The sequence below is a fragment of the Prionailurus bengalensis genome, chromosome C1 (assembly GCF_016509475.1).
Source record: "Prionailurus bengalensis isolate Pbe53 chromosome C1, Fcat_Pben_1.1_paternal_pri, whole genome shotgun sequence".
NCBI lineage: Eukaryota > Metazoa > Chordata > Mammalia > Carnivora > Felidae > Prionailurus > Prionailurus bengalensis.
The window spans coordinates 211,372,308-211,387,310 of record NC_057345.1 but is presented as its reverse complement, the minus strand read 5'-3'; the positions used below and the strand labels follow the sequence as shown (position 1 = coordinate 211,387,310).

Genomic DNA, 15,003 nt, shown 5'->3' with positions numbered 1-15,003 from the left:
TTTGCCAGACTTCTTTTGTAACAAAGCGATACGTTCATTTCCTATGCTAATCTCATCTTTTTCTATATCGCTAAAGGTGCAGCACCTAGCCATAAAACCTCTTCCTTCTAGAGGCGCCTGGATGGCTCAGTGGGTCGAGCATCTGACTCTTGAATTCAGTTCAGGTCATGATCTCATGGTTTGTGAGCTCGAGCCCTGGGTCGGGCTCTGAGCTGACAACACGGAACATGCTTGGGATTCTCTCTCTGCCCCTCCCTTGCTTGTGCACTCTCTCTCTTTCTCTCTCTCAAAATAAATAAATAAACAAAAAAAAAAAACCCCAAAAACCTCTTCCTTTAGACCATATGAACGTTAATGATTTCTAAAAAATTTCCATTCTCCTGAAACATAACATCTAAATCTAAAAAAATAGCATAATGTCTTACTTGGGTTGTCTATAAACCACAATCTATACTACTTAACGGTCCATGTGGAAGGCTTTCATTACATATTGCTAATGATAGGATTTACAGCCTTTAATCCTCTTTACCATTCGCTTTGGTCTAGCTTATTTCAAATTCAGTTCACATTAAAACTCTACTTACTTCTTCATTTTGCGGGGTTGCAGGAGGCCTTTCTAAATCCAGAAAATCTAGCGGTCTTTCACTTAGTGTTAGTACACGAGGCGGGGTTTTCAGTGCCAGAGGTTTAAAGGGAGTTGACTGTATAAGGTCAAGATCCGCTGGTCTTGCAAATGGAATGTCTTCATTATTTCCTAGGAGTAACGAAATAGAAGGGAAGGAGGGTTTAAAAAGAGAGTGGTTTTATTAAAGACTATCTGCCATTACACACCCCCTAGAATGTCTAAAATGAGAAGACTGATGGTACAAAGTGTTGGCAAGGGTGTGGAGCAGTGAAAACTTTCATGCATCACTGATGGGAATATCACAGGGTACAATCAGTTTCACAAACAGCATGACAGTTGTCCATAAAGTTAAACACAATTTACAATATGACCTAACAATTCCACTCCTAGGAATACGAAAACCCACGTCCTCACAAGGACTTGTATGGCAACACTCACAGCAGCTTTAATCCTAACAGTCCCAAACAGAAAACAACCCAAATCTCTATCCGTAGGTGACCGGATGAACAAACTGGGGTGTATTCACATAGTGGAATGCTACCCAGGAGTAAAACGGAATGAACAACTGATGCATGCAAGAACTTGAAAGAGTTTCAAAAAGCCTGGAACTGAGGGGGAGGAACTAAATGAGATGGGGCATAAGGGTACCTTTCAGGGTAATGAACATGTGCCATAGCTAGACTGTGGTGGACAGTTACAGGAGCATATATTTTGGCCAAAACTCATTGAGCCGTATGCTTAAAAGTCACACGAATTTTATGTATGTAAATTATATGTCAACTGGTTGCATTATTAAAAAATATTGTGTGAAATTTCAGCCTATTAGGACAGAAATTTTGCAAATACTGCCAAGTTGTATTTCCCAGCCCCTTTCCTAAACAATAGTTTGAAAGACCCAGAAGTTTTCATAAAAACCCAAAAAACAAAGCTTTATCCGGTAACTTTACAAACACAACGTCAGGTACCTGCCACAACGATCCTCTCTGGAACCTGCATAACGACGCTAGCATTCGGAGCTCCTTCTTGGAATCCTTGCTCCAGATCAGCATTTGGTGGCGCTACCTTTAATCTTTCCGGGACCCTCATCTGCTGACTAATACCTTCGGTGTATTCCATTTCATACTGAATTCGACTAATTTCCGCCATCTCAGCAGCGCGGGGAGAAGGAAATGCTGCCCCGCTCACTCTGTGGGCAAGAATTTAAAGATGGGGGGTGTGTGTGACCACATGTTACGATGCCAGTCTTCCTAACACGGCCAAGTTAGAAGACAGTACCTTGTGAGAAGAGCAGAAGGGGCCTTCTCTTTTGCGAGTACCAAACACATACAAAGCAAAAACAAAAGAGCGAAGAAAACGGTTTCCTCAACAGAATGCCTTCTCACTTTATCAGCTGAATTTGCACCTTGAAGACATTACTTAGGAGCAAGTTTTTAAATCACTGTAAACCACAAAACAAATGCGCGTGCACACACACACTTCCTCTCTTTCTCTCTGCACGGATATGCATGCTGCTTATAATTCAAAAATGTCTGAAAGAAAACTTAAATTAAAATCTCCTAATCAATCATTTGACGGAAAGCTGCTAGGATTTTCCAAAAATGAAATGAGAAATTGCTGTCATGCATGAAAAAAATAAAACCTTTTAATGATGAAAATCAGATTCATAAAGTAAATAAGGCTAATTCTCAATTTACTTTAAAAAACGTAGTCCCCTAAAAAGCACAAAATACAAACTAAAACTTCTCTTACTAAATGTATACCTGGTGACCGAGATGCAATGAACATCAAATATAGACTCTGTAGCAATAAATCCTTAACGGATGCGTTCATTTTGGGGGAATCAGAAGCTTCACATTTATTTGCAGTTAATACTGTATTTACATGTATATTTTTAAAAAGCATAACATGCCTTTAAGGGGAGAGACAGTACCGACGCATGGAATAACCTTCTAAATTAGAGAAGGACCCATGCTTCGGGGAAATGCCGAAGAAAGCTTCCCCCATACACAAAGTGCTGGTGAAAGTATAAAAGATCAGCCTATGGCGATCAGCTTTCAAGCCACAATCTCTCAAGCCTATAATAGCAGCTCAACTGAATAAAGTGTCACTGACCTTCCTACTGGTGTATCACTGCTTGTTCTTTCACTCATTTGCAACACAGTACATACACATCTAGAACAGCTATTAAAATATTGCTACCCTGTGGTTCAGTTTACTTTATGCAACAATTCCCCTACAGATCTGAACTTTTTTGGAGGTGAACATAACAACACCAAGACTGCTTTTCCAGCTGTAAAAAAGAAAGAATAAAGATCAGTATTTCCACAATTCATTTTATTAAAATTAAAAAAAATGAATAAAATTATTCATTATTAAAATTATTATTAAAAAATTATTAAATTTTTAAAATTTTATTTAAAAAATAAAAATGATTATTAAATTATTTAAAAAAAATGAATAAAAGTAAATATCCACTTAAAATGATCTACTAAGACCTGATCCACAAAACCACTTTTCACATTTCTACTAAATAGTTATTCTACATCTGAAAAATCATGAAGATGGTTTTATGCACAGTCACTATTTTATGATTTTGCAAACGGGATAAAGCTAATCAAATATATAGAAGAATGTGAAGTCAGATTAAAAACAAACATCTTGCCATAAAACTCCTTTGATCGTTATATTCTGAAGGGGAATAAAAGTCCTTTTCTTTTTTAAGACAAGCACAACACAAATGAAGAAATCACGACGAGAACGTAAAGGTCAGAAGTAAATGTACTTGACGTGGCCTAAAAAACCGATGTAGAAGTAATGGTTTCTTTAAAAGGAAATGACTTCAAAAGCCAAATTATACTGAATTTTCAGCAAAAAGTATTATATATAAATCAAGGGCAATAACAATTAAAGACCGTTATACCTGGGGTAAAGGCCAGTCATACCTGGGGTATCTCCTAACCTACGTGTCAGAGATATGTTACTACCCTTGACCAACCTCACTCAATGAGATGCTGAGGACAGTTCTTGGAGGTTGCTTAGGGAGCAACAAGTTACTTAGGGACAAGCGGTTAATTAGTAATTACGACCGCTAAACTGCTTCCTTTATTCTTTACCCAAAGGTGTGAACTTTGAGGATCTGGCATGCAGATGGCTTAAAGACTAAGAAAATAGAGGCAAAAGACAAAATTTTTACTCACAAATGTGTACCAGTGGCTGCTTGCTATTCGGCACTATCTGCTTCTGTGGTTCATATTAAATCCTTTAACTTCCTTCAAGGTGCCTATGCTGGATTTAGAGCCACTTTTGTCCCTAAGGGAGAAAAACAGGAGTTAATTGAGAAGCGACATGATACCAACGTTAGGGACGCATTGCTGGAAATCCTCTAAGTGATAAGTCACCAAAGATATACAACCTTACATTAAGAAGCCAATAATGAAAGAAAAAATTAACAAGCTCACCACCAAGTTTAGTCCCACAGCCAGGGCCCTACAACCATTCATCAGTTAGTGCAAGATAAAATAAAGAACCGTCGTCATTTCTGATGTGAATTTAGAAAGATGTGGCAGATGAAAAGCATTTAAATATAAAAGAATCTTAACAATTATGTGTAAATGCATATACACATACAAAGGAGGAACAAATGTATTGGCTAAATTTTCATTCGGCTATTTTCATTCAATACGTAATTTAATTTCCTATTTATTTAATTTCATTCACAACTTTCCTTCAGTGTTTGAATTTGAACCAGCAATACAGGCACATGCAAGAACACACAGAGAAAATACAGTGTCCCACCAGATCCTATCCTATAACCACCCAGGTCCCCACGGGCAACCTCTATTATCAATTTTTGTGCATCTTTCTAGAAGAGAACCTCTTGCAATTCTTGGGTGCATCTGAAACACAGTAAAAGCTTATCTTCAACTATGACACAGAAAAGACATATCTCAAAAGGATTATCGTACTGTGACATTATAAATTGAAGTTTTATAATAATATGCAAGGGCCAAAGATCACCAAACAACATTATATCCCTGAAATGTGCTATTCCCCCTCCCCCGCCTCCATTTACTGCATTTCAGTCTTCTTACTGGCTTTCCACTGGTACATCCCACTGAGCCTCAACATTTCATTCTATAGCAACATCTGGTCTTAGGAGAATCTCTCAGTTTGTAAAATATCACAGACTTAGATCATAAAGGTAGACACTGAAAAGACAACTTCTGGAAAAAGCCACATTCTCCTGCAGCCTATCTGAGCTACCTAAATTTAAAAAGTAAATGGTCTGGGGTGCCGGGGTGGCTCAGTCGATTAAGATTCCGACTTCAGCTCACGTCGTGATCTCACAGTCCATGAGTTCAAGCCCTGCGATGGGCTCTGTGCTGACTGCTCGGAGCCTGGAGCCTGCTTTGGCTCCCTCTGTGTCTTTGGCTCCCTTCTGTGTCTCCCTCTCTCTCTCTGTCCCTCCCCTGCTCATACTCTGTCTCTCTCTCTCTCTCTCTCTCTCAAAAATAAACATTAAAAAAAAAAAGTAAATGGAGCTTTTCTAAGATTTAACACTGCACTGTCCTAATTAGATAAGAATCTATTTTTCCCCCCTCATTCATTAGACTATAGCATGTTTGGTATTATGTTTTGGCAATACATAAAATAAACTTCTCATTTGGAGCTAAGACACTAATTCCTGAGGTTCTGTAATTAGAATCTACTAGGCAACCGGTCCAAAATTCTCCACTGTATAACTAAGGAGACCAAATCGCTCTTAGAATCATCGATGATCTTAGACCTCTAATTTCTAAGCCTAGTACTTCACAAACACAAGTAACTTACCGATTTCATAGTTGTTTTCCACATTCAAACTATACGTTTTCTCTTATCCACACTTCATTCTTCCTTTATCTCAACTTTAAAAAATACTGAATAAATGTGTTTTGAAAGGAAATTTTACATAACTCCTTCAAACCACGGATCTGATGTATCTGTACATACATGTAACAAAAACATAACTATTTGAAACAATCCTTATCCATATACTATCTAGAATCAAGTCAGACCCCACTCATGGAAAGTGTCCCAGTTTTGGGACACAATGATTCAAGCTTGACTTTAATCTCTGTATCAGAACACTGGAACCCAGAGAAACAGCCCAGGAAGTCACGGAAACAGCTTGGGTCAAATTGATTGTGGTTGCAAAGCTTTATAAAATGCTCCAATTATTTAAAAAAAAAAAGTGTCTGGTTCTTTATCACCTATTGTGTGGACCTAGTTTAAGGTTTTTATATAGGTCACCCTGTTTCAGTTCTCTTTTCAAGCAACTAGACAAACGGGTGTATTAGCAAATCAGGGTGTAGCGATCCAGGATTAACTGCAGTGTTTAAAGAAATGTCACTGAAAACTTAAGAAAAACATAAATTATCAAATTTTAAAGTAAGGCTATGCATCCACAGAAAGCAAGTTTCAACACCAGAAGGGAGGAAAGCAAGAGCTAAACTGTGCAATCCTACAATGGGGCAGCCCTATCAGACAGGAAGGGACAGAACACACAATTTCCTTTTGGAAAGAACAGCAAAAAGCAATTCGCATGCGTTTGAAACCCAAAAGATAGCAGCAGCTCCTACACATAATTTAATTACATGGGGAAAGACTACTGAGTACAACCAAATCGTTCTAATTCTTTCCAAATCCATTTTCCTGAGGGTTTTTTCCTTTGGGATCTCATTCTGTGTCAAATCGACACAGAAACAATTTTGTTTGTCTGTTTTGTTTTTTTAAAAATTTTAATCTAAGGAGAGAAAACATTTAAGGTCCTTCCGATCAAGTCTCTCAGTGGATGCGAGGCTTGAATACAACTGGTTCCACATTTGGGAACAAGGGCCCTGGGGCTTTTCTTATCTGCTGCAACCAAAAGATGCCACCACTTTGAAAGGTTCCTCATCCCTTACACAGCGCCCCTCGCTCTAACGACGCAGGACGCGGCCCGGGGTGTTCCTGCACCATCCAAGGGGCCTCGCCCTGCAGACCAAGGTCAGAGGCTCCGAGGAACAGGCGCTCGAGTTCTCCTCCGGCTTCCCAGCTCCTGGAAGGGAATCCGAGAAGCAACTCCCACCGTCCACACCTGGGAGAAGGCTGCTTACAAGACGGACCCGGCCAAGGGGCCTCCCGCGGCCGACCAGCTTCCAACCAGGCCTTCCTTTGCGAACACGTCATTTTCCACCAAGTACAAACCAGAACCCCAAACTGTCAAGTCCGTAGGCGGCTGGTTCAAGGTCATACCGAAAGATGCCTCGGGGGCCTTGGCCGGGAAGGATGAGGGAAGACCACAGCAGAGCTCCGCGTTCAAGCTCTCGGGACGCCCCCAAGGTTTCTCAACGCCCTCCCCCAAACTATTTTCTAGCCAGGAAAGTCCACATTTGTGGTCAAAATGAGACCCCGAGCTAGAAAGGCGGGGAGAGGTTAGCCCGAAAAAGCTCGCAGGAGCGTGTGCTGCTCTCCCTTGAGCTCCTCGGGGACCGCGGAGGCGGCAAGGCCCCGAGGAGGAGGAGGAAAGGCCAGAGCCCGGAGGTCGGGACTCGGGGCGACCCCATGAACGGGCCGGGGTCACCGAGGGTCCCTCCGCCGGCCGGATGGTCACGGCCGCGGCGCCAGGCCGAGAAGCCGGCTCGGGCCGCGGGTCCCGGATCGGGAAGGCATCAACACTCACCCCTGGGCCCGCTGGAGTGTCTCGGGCGAGGGCCGCCGCCCGTCGGCTCCCGGGGCGTTCGGGTGGGCGCTCCCAAAGGCCGTTGGCCGAGCGCACGGAGGCGCCCGGTCAAAGCACCGGCCGGAGCGGCCCACAGCGGGCCGGCAGAGACGCGAGAACGGCCGGGGCTGGCCCTTGCCAGGAACCGTAGCTGAGGCAGCTTCGTGGTCATGTGACACGGGGAAGGGCGGACGTGAGGCTCACGCACAGGAACGAGGGCAGTGCGACGGCGATACGGGGACATCTTTGTTGAGGGCAAAGAGCGCCAACCGCAGGCAACAAAGCGAGGGCGGTGCAAATTGGCTTCACGCTTAAACTTTATTGGCGTTGGTGATCTCCAAGACCCACGTGTTTACAAGGTAAATCTTCGGTAGCCACTTAATATGACTACTTTTCAGAACTATCTGCACCCAAATCTCTGTGGTGTGAGGCCTAATAATCTGTATATTTCGCCAATTCTGGTGGTGATCCACGCCCCAATTTTGATTTCTAGTCGAGCCCTCTAATTATTAGATGTCTTTCTTGAAAAACAGTGGCCCCTGCCCCGAGTGGCTCCTCCAATCCTTCACGATGAGAATGCTGTTAAAAGAGAAGTTAGGACTCAAAGTAGTTAGCAGCCTTGTTTAGCTTTCGGAGAGCCCTCTCTGGATCTAAACCCCTAACTACTAACTTCGGGAAATTCAGTACCATACTCACCGACATTGGTACGGACTGAAGCAAATCACGGAATGTTTTATATGCCTGGATTTTAACAAACAGCCCAACAAGGACATACACATGAGTAGGGACTACTGTAGAATCTAAAGATATTCCAGAGATGTTACCATTCTTTTAGTATATGTTTTAGTATATGTGCTGCCGAAGCGAACACTCCAGTCACCAAGTTTTAAAACTCTGAAGCTCTGAAGTCATCTTTCACTGTCTCCCAAGTGCCCGCCCCCCCCCCCTTAGATTCCCTCATCTTAATACCAACTGTCCGCTTTCTCTGTCCATTCTTTTCCCCCTGCTAGACCATTACCCATCATCTGGGCTGATGACCTTTTAACTGGCCTCCCCATCTCTACAATAATTTTTTCCCCTCTAATTCTTACTAGAGGCTGGCAAAGAACCTCATTTTACAAACTGTGACATCCCAAATTTGAAGCCCTAGGTTTAAAAGAAATTGATGATTTATAGTTCTCTACAATTCAGGAGTCCATAACAGCAATCCAGTAATTTTTAAAAACACTTGATGGGGCGCATGGGTGGCACAGTCGGTTAAGCGTCCGGCTTCAGCCAGGTCACGATCTCGCGGTCAGTGAGTTCGAGCCCCGTGTCGGGCTCTGGGCTGATGGCTCAGAGCCTGGAGCCTGTTTCCGATTCTGTGTCTCCCTCTCTCTCTGACCCTCCCCCGTTCATGCTCTGTCTCTCTCTGTCCCAAAAATAAATAAACGTTGAAAAAAAAAATTAAAAAAAAAATAAAAACACTTGAAATTATGAAATAGCCTGGCAAGGGCAGTATATAAGACACTAGACCTTCTAGGTTACCATTTATATGATCATTTTCTTTTGTCAGAATCTTCACTGGCTCTTATACCAGCCAATGAAGTACAAGTTCAACCTGGTATTTGAAAGTCTACCTAACACGGCCCTAACTCCTACTACTCCACTTTATTTACCACTGTTTGTGTATGTATGCGTATGTGATGTTTCCATATACAGAGAATACATATATTCCATATGTTATGTATTCCATGTATATTCTTATAGTCTATGTATTCTTGACCACGAATTATTCTCTGAGATAGCTCCATGCTTTCCTAACTACCTACCCTTATCCATGCTGTTCCTGACACCTGGAATGCTATCGTGCCTTTGACGACCTTTTGCTTCTTGGAATCTTGACTAGCCTTAAAGGACCACCTAAAATATTCCTTGTTTTATAATTATTTCCTGAGGCCTCCAATTTTTGAATCACTATTTGTTGTTTCTTGTAACACTTATCACATTCTGTCCAGTATTATCATTAATCTATGTATTCGCCTTATTTTTTGTTCTGTGTTGAGACCACAGATGAAGCTCTGTGTTTGAGACCAAGGTCTCTGTGTCTCACTCATCTGGATGTCTTCTGTGGAGCCAAATATCTTGAGCATCGTGTAGGTCTTGGGTATAAAGTGATAAGACCCATTTCCTGGTTTGGCTGACAAACTGTAATTCATGATAATCCCAAAGCAACAGTTCTACAAAGTCTTTGAGCAATGTCAGCATTTTTACCTTAGAGTCTGCAAACACCCCGAGAGAGAAGGTCATATTTATGTGAATGTTTAAGATTTAGTCTGGTTATACAACATCATTTATTTTTTACTCCGTGTTTGGTTGTTTCTCACTTTTCAGTAGGCAGAGCTGGGAATAGGGTGAGGTGACCTAGGCACTGTTAATACTCTGCGAGTGCCCTGTCAGTAGGTTGCTAAGAATCCGTTAGAGACTGATCACTATTTTCCTTCCAAACAGGCTTGTAAGTAGAGAGAGAACGGCCACTGTCATTCATTCCTCTACTTGCCAGCAGTAAAAATAAGTTCATTTAAATAAACATTTTTTTTTTGGCTCAAAATGTTTTCAATTTAGATTTTGGGTCCAGTTATGAGAATACTTCTAAAATATGTATTTGAGCAAGAATTTTCTTTGTCTTAGAACTATTACTCAGGATTCCTGTTCATTCACCTTCTTCCTTTGATTATTTTGATTGCCATTTAACACAGCCTGAAAGTTCCTTACTTACAAAATTTCATATTTTGCATGTGAGAAGCATTCCTCTTTACTGCTTCTTTACATTTAAAATTTTACAAATATGTTTCCTTGAATGAGGAGTATTTGTATTATCAATGGGAAACATCAAAACGTATGACCCATAATTTCGGTCATCTATACATTTTCTTAACTGATTTGTAAAAATTTTTTAAACACCCTAATAGAAAACGAGCAAAGATATGATCAGGCCCTTCACAGGAAAACAAAAACAAGCACTAATAAAAAATACTAATAACAAAGCAAATATTCATTAAATGTGACAAATCACTGGTAGTGAGAAGAATATAAATTAAGATGGGATAGGCAGAATTGTAAAGTAACAGCAATACCCAGAATTGGTAAAAGCGTAAGGAGATGGGTGTTTACATTGTTGATAGAGCTTGAAATTCTCACAACCTTCCTGGAGAACATTTTGTATGTATATCAAAGACCAAGATGGTGGGAGTCCTTTGATGCTATAATTTTCCTTCTAGAGATTGATCCTGAGGAAGTAACAGTAAAATTGATATGAAATACTTACAATAGGGGGTGCCTGGGTGGTTCAGTCAGTTGAGTGTCCAACTCTTGATTTCAGCTCAGGTCATGATCCCAAAGGTCATGGGATCGAGCCCCACGTTGGACTCCACACTGAGCATGGAACCTGCTTGAGATTCTCTCTCTGTCTCTCTCCCTCTCTCCTTTTCCCCCTCTCCCTCCTTCTGCCCCTCTCCCCTGCTTGTGTGCTCTCATTCACTCTCTCTCTAAAAATTAAAGAAAAGGGGCGCCTGGGTGGCTCAGTCGGTTAAGCGTCCGACTTCGGCTCAGGTCATGATCTCGCGGTCTGTGAGTTCGAGCCCCGCGTCGGGCTCTGTGCGGACAGCTCAGAGCCTGGAGCCTGTTTCAGATTCTGTGTCTCCCTCTCTCTCTGACCCTCCCCGTTCATGCTCTGTCTCTCTCTGTCTCAAAAATAAATAAACATTAAAAAAAAATTTTTTTTAAATAAAAAAAATAAAAATTAAAGAAAAAAAAGAAATATGTACAATATATTCATAATAAAACTAAATCAAGTGTCCACCAGTTGGGGATTCATCGACTTATGTAGTAAACCCATGCAATGAACTGTGGTGTAAATAATGATTACTTCTTGTCTATTGATGTGAAAATATGTCCATAAAGTATTAAGTTAAAAAAAAATCTGGTAACAAAATAGCATGTTTTTATCCCAAGTTTGTTTAAAAACATATTTACAGGGAAAAACTCTGGAAGGGCATATACCTTATTTATCTTGGGTGAGCGTGATGGGTTAGATCATGGCAATTTTTATATTCTTCCTAAGTTTGCATCATGTGTTGTTTTAACAGTGAATATATATTATTTTTACAACTCAGAAAATGATCTCCATTTTGAAAAAAAATAAGACCAGATGTCATTTTTTCAATTTTATTTTTAGACAATACAATAAAATAATTTTTAACTATAATTACAGAAATATTAGTACATTACAACATTGTAATGTTGTCAGGATATAATAATATAAAATATTCAATATATTTTAAATATATTTCATTTGGTTATAGAGTAAACATTAAATTAAGTTTAGTTGCAGTAAGTTACATTTGCTGCATAGAAAAATCTTTGTAAGTTAAATTAGCACTGAAATTCAAATTTAGCATTATTGTAATACTTTCATAAATAAGTTAATAATGTTTACCTTGCAAAAAGAGAGACCTCTGAGAAATCCATTATTTTAGCACACTGTGAAATTCCAAAGTTGAAGCCCCAATTTTAAAAGAAACAAGGTATTTACATTTTATCTACAAAGGTAAGTCTGCATAACACTATAAGCTACTCCTAGGCGTCTGGAAAGCGAGGCAGGGGAGCTGCGTTTCAATGGTCAGTCTCAGACGTGTGACATATGGCAGAGCAGCTGTTAATGGCTTCACTGGAATGTCAGGCTTTCGTACAGCCTGTCTTTGTCAGAAGTTAAACACTGATAAGCGGCCAGAGGAGAGGAGGCTTGGCTAAGCGGAGGCCAGTCCTTTGGCTGTAGCACCAATCTAGGGCTTTCCCGGATTAGTAAAATTAGCCGACCTTCAGGGCGTTTGTGACCTGGGACTTCAAAGAGAGGGACAGATGGAGCTATAGCAGCCAGCGGTGCCAGGTAACTGCCCGCAGAATCTTGGCTGTTTGCCTCCAGCACTTGTTCTAACATGGAGTGCTTTGGCAATCGCCTGGAGTGCTTGTGAAAATTCACATTTCTGGGCCTTACCCCCTAGAGTTTCTGATTCTGCAGGTCTGCGATGCCCTAAAATGGGCATTCGTAGCAAGTTCCCAGATGCTGCTGCTGCAGCTGGTCCAGGGACCACACTTTGAGAACTACTGGCTTACAGAGGGTTTGTGGACGTCAGTTAGCCCTCTATGCCATTATTGTACGATTGGGACCGTAGGGTATTTGTAGAGCAAAAAAGTCTTAATATGAGGTGAGTCTACGTAAACTAAGTAAAATGCACTTTATAACGTTCAAATGTACAAATGTCTTGATGGCAGTCATGTGAGCAGCGAAGGATGGGAACCACAGTCACAGTGTGTGCTGTCCTGTGCGGTCACACCTTCACTTCGGAACTGAGACAGAAGCAGTGACCTGAATGTGAATATCAGCACCACCGAGGCCACCTGGGGGGATCAAGAAGCATCTTCAGAACTTTGCCTCAGGATACCTGGCCTCAGATCCATCAGAGAGTGTCACCATCAAGTACCAGTGGTTTCTAGAGTTTTGCAGACCTTTGTTTTCTTAACATTGTTCCTACCTGGCTTCTGCAATGCCTAAGAGAAGCTAGATATCCTGGGCTTTCCCTGGGCAAAGAGCTTATTTGTAAACCTTTACAGAGATCTACTGAATTATGCTGATGGCATATAACAACAGTGAAGGACAGTGACAAAGGAAGAAAAGGGGGAAAAAAACCCCAGCTCGGATATGTGGGAGTCTTAACGGCAGCAGTAAGTTCATCACCTCTTCTGGATTATCAGGTCAAAAGCAAGTCTCTTTTTCTCCCCCTTACTAGCTATAATTTAGCACCATGCCTGGGACATGGCTTGGTGCTGAATGAAATGCTTGTTCAGTTGAATTAAGTAACCTTGGGAATGTATCAACACACTGAAAAGCAAATTTTAAGACCTATATCTGCCAAACTATACAATTTGTACATTAAGATTTTTACACAACTCTTTCCACACGGTTGGTAAGAATATGTAATATAAAACACATTTTTTTTTTTTTTACAAAAAAAAAAAGAATTAGAGAAATAGCCAGGGAATTAATCTGGAAGTGCCCAGGTTAAATGGAATATGAATGGATCACAGCAAGGGAATAATACCTGGAGCCCGATTAGCCAACAAATGTCTTAAGTTTTCTGACCATCTGTAGGGATGGGGTTAAAGTGCACATTGAAGAAGTAGTGTCCTTGTTATTTGTGTGGGTGAGCTAGTAAAACGGAAGTGAGATACATCGCAGAGTATGTGTATAACATCAGCCTATTAAAATTAATTCAGTAAGGGTAACCATGGGAACACAAGCAGGTTGTACTGCTGCAGTGAAATGAATTCAATGGAAAAACAAAGCTTTAAAAAAATATGAAACCCCCTTTTGGCCTTAGGGAAACCCCCTTTTGGCCTTAGTCTTGGGGACCTTTGAAAGAGCCCTAGAATATCCATGAACCTTAGTTCGGTTCTGGTTTCCTCAGGCCTTCGGTTACTGAACGGGTCTGAAAGTACAGTACAATTCATGAGGCTCTATTACTCCACCTGCCCCCATCTCCTTCCTGTCCCAGGGGCTAAAGTTTTAGGGAGGGGTTGGTGGCACAATCTCAAAGCGATTTAGCCTCCCTGAGTCTCAAAGACTGGGCTAGAAGGGGGCAAATCCAGTTAACTTGTGGCATCAAACTTTATACACTCGCCATGGAGCTAGCGCACCGGATACGAATGGAAGATGATCTCAGTGGTATTTTTGGCCAAGTCTGCCTTGCCACGGGAAACTCGGCAAGATCGCATATTTAGATACCCGGATGGCAGAACTGACGTAGAAGAAATGCTTTGTTGTGTGGGGAAACAAATAGAAACTTTGTAGTAAGTCATCACAGAACCATACTGTTTGGTTAGAGAAAACTTCCCAAGTAAATGCATATTCTGCACCATTACTTGGTTATTTAGGACAAAAAAGAACAGTTCTGTTTTCTTCACTGTCTTCTCTTCATGCACACCCGACAGCGACTTATTATCTTTTCTAACTCCCCAGCTTTCATAGTTGATGGAATAGGTTTTCTGAAATAAAAGCAAAAAACAAAAAAATCTCATCAATATAGATAAAAAGGGAGTATTTGCTGGCTTTGAGGTTTGTTAATAACTATTGGAGCTCATCAAATTCTATTACAGGAGGTATATTGTTGCGACATTTTATAATGTTGTTGACATTTTATAATTTAGTTGTGTTTCAGCAGCAGTAAGGAAACATAGGCTGTGATGCAAACTCACAAATCCTCTGTTTTGTAATAAAAACCACGCTTACCATTTAAATAGTCTATATTACTCACAAGTCTGCCAGTGCAGTAAATTAAGAGCAGCAGATCGGTAAGTGGTTTTGTTTGTCACTTGCTAGAAGTTTATACACAAATGTTAAATATGTTTGATGGTGACAGAAATCACATTTTGGGGGTCTTTATTGGTGCAGTAGTACAAAGCCATGGCTATTTGTTCACTGTAGGACACTTGTCACTGCGAGTGCCAAGCTAAACTGGATTTTGTTGGCATGAGATCTTTCCGGTGTTCATCATCAACACCCAGGTAACGAAAATCTAACAGGGCAACCTCTGAATAAGTC

General features: G+C 41.0%; 2 protein-coding genes and 1 long non-coding RNA gene across 20 annotated transcripts in view; 1 reads left to right on the top strand and 2 right to left on the bottom strand.

Moving 5' to 3' along the window:
• The window catches only part of MFF (mitochondrial fission factor), a 35,555-nt gene extending 28,038 nt beyond the window's left edge, over positions 1 to 7,517 (bottom strand). For 6 of the 17 annotated variants that reach the window (XM_043578016.1, XM_043578018.1, XM_043578026.1 and 3 more), the window contains exons 1-3: positions 1,901 to 2,037; positions 1,591 to 1,811; positions 585 to 754 (exon numbers count right to left, since the gene is read on the bottom strand). In XM_043578016.1, the coding sequence (XP_043433951.1) occupies positions 585 to 754; positions 1,591 to 1,811; positions 1,901 to 1,950 (441 nt within the window). In that variant the 5' untranslated portion in view covers positions 1,951 to 2,037. Of the gene's footprint in view, positions 1 to 584; positions 755 to 1,590; positions 2,916 to 3,822; positions 3,935 to 6,898; positions 7,143 to 7,325 lie in introns of those variants that run through there. The other 11 variants (XM_043578017.1, XM_043578019.1, XM_043578024.1 and 8 more) reach the window with 8 other exon arrangements.
• A 5-nt stretch (positions 7,518 to 7,522) lies between these two features.
• Positions 7,523 to 13,405, top strand: LOC122481858. The gene is made up of 2 exons (XR_006296944.1): positions 7,523 to 7,723; positions 13,017 to 13,405. It is a non-coding gene; the product is annotated as an uncharacterized LOC122481858 (long non-coding RNA).
• LOC122481854 (collagen alpha-3(IV) chain-like) overlaps positions 11,557 to 15,003 on the bottom strand; it is a 140,161-nt gene continuing 136,714 nt past the window's right edge. For both annotated transcript variants that reach the window (XM_043578013.1, XM_043578015.1), the window contains exon 52: positions 11,557 to 14,447. In XM_043578013.1, coding sequence (XP_043433948.1) covers positions 14,363 to 14,447 — 85 coding nt within the window. In that variant the 3' untranslated portion in view covers positions 11,557 to 14,362. The remainder of the gene's footprint in view (positions 14,448 to 15,003) is intronic.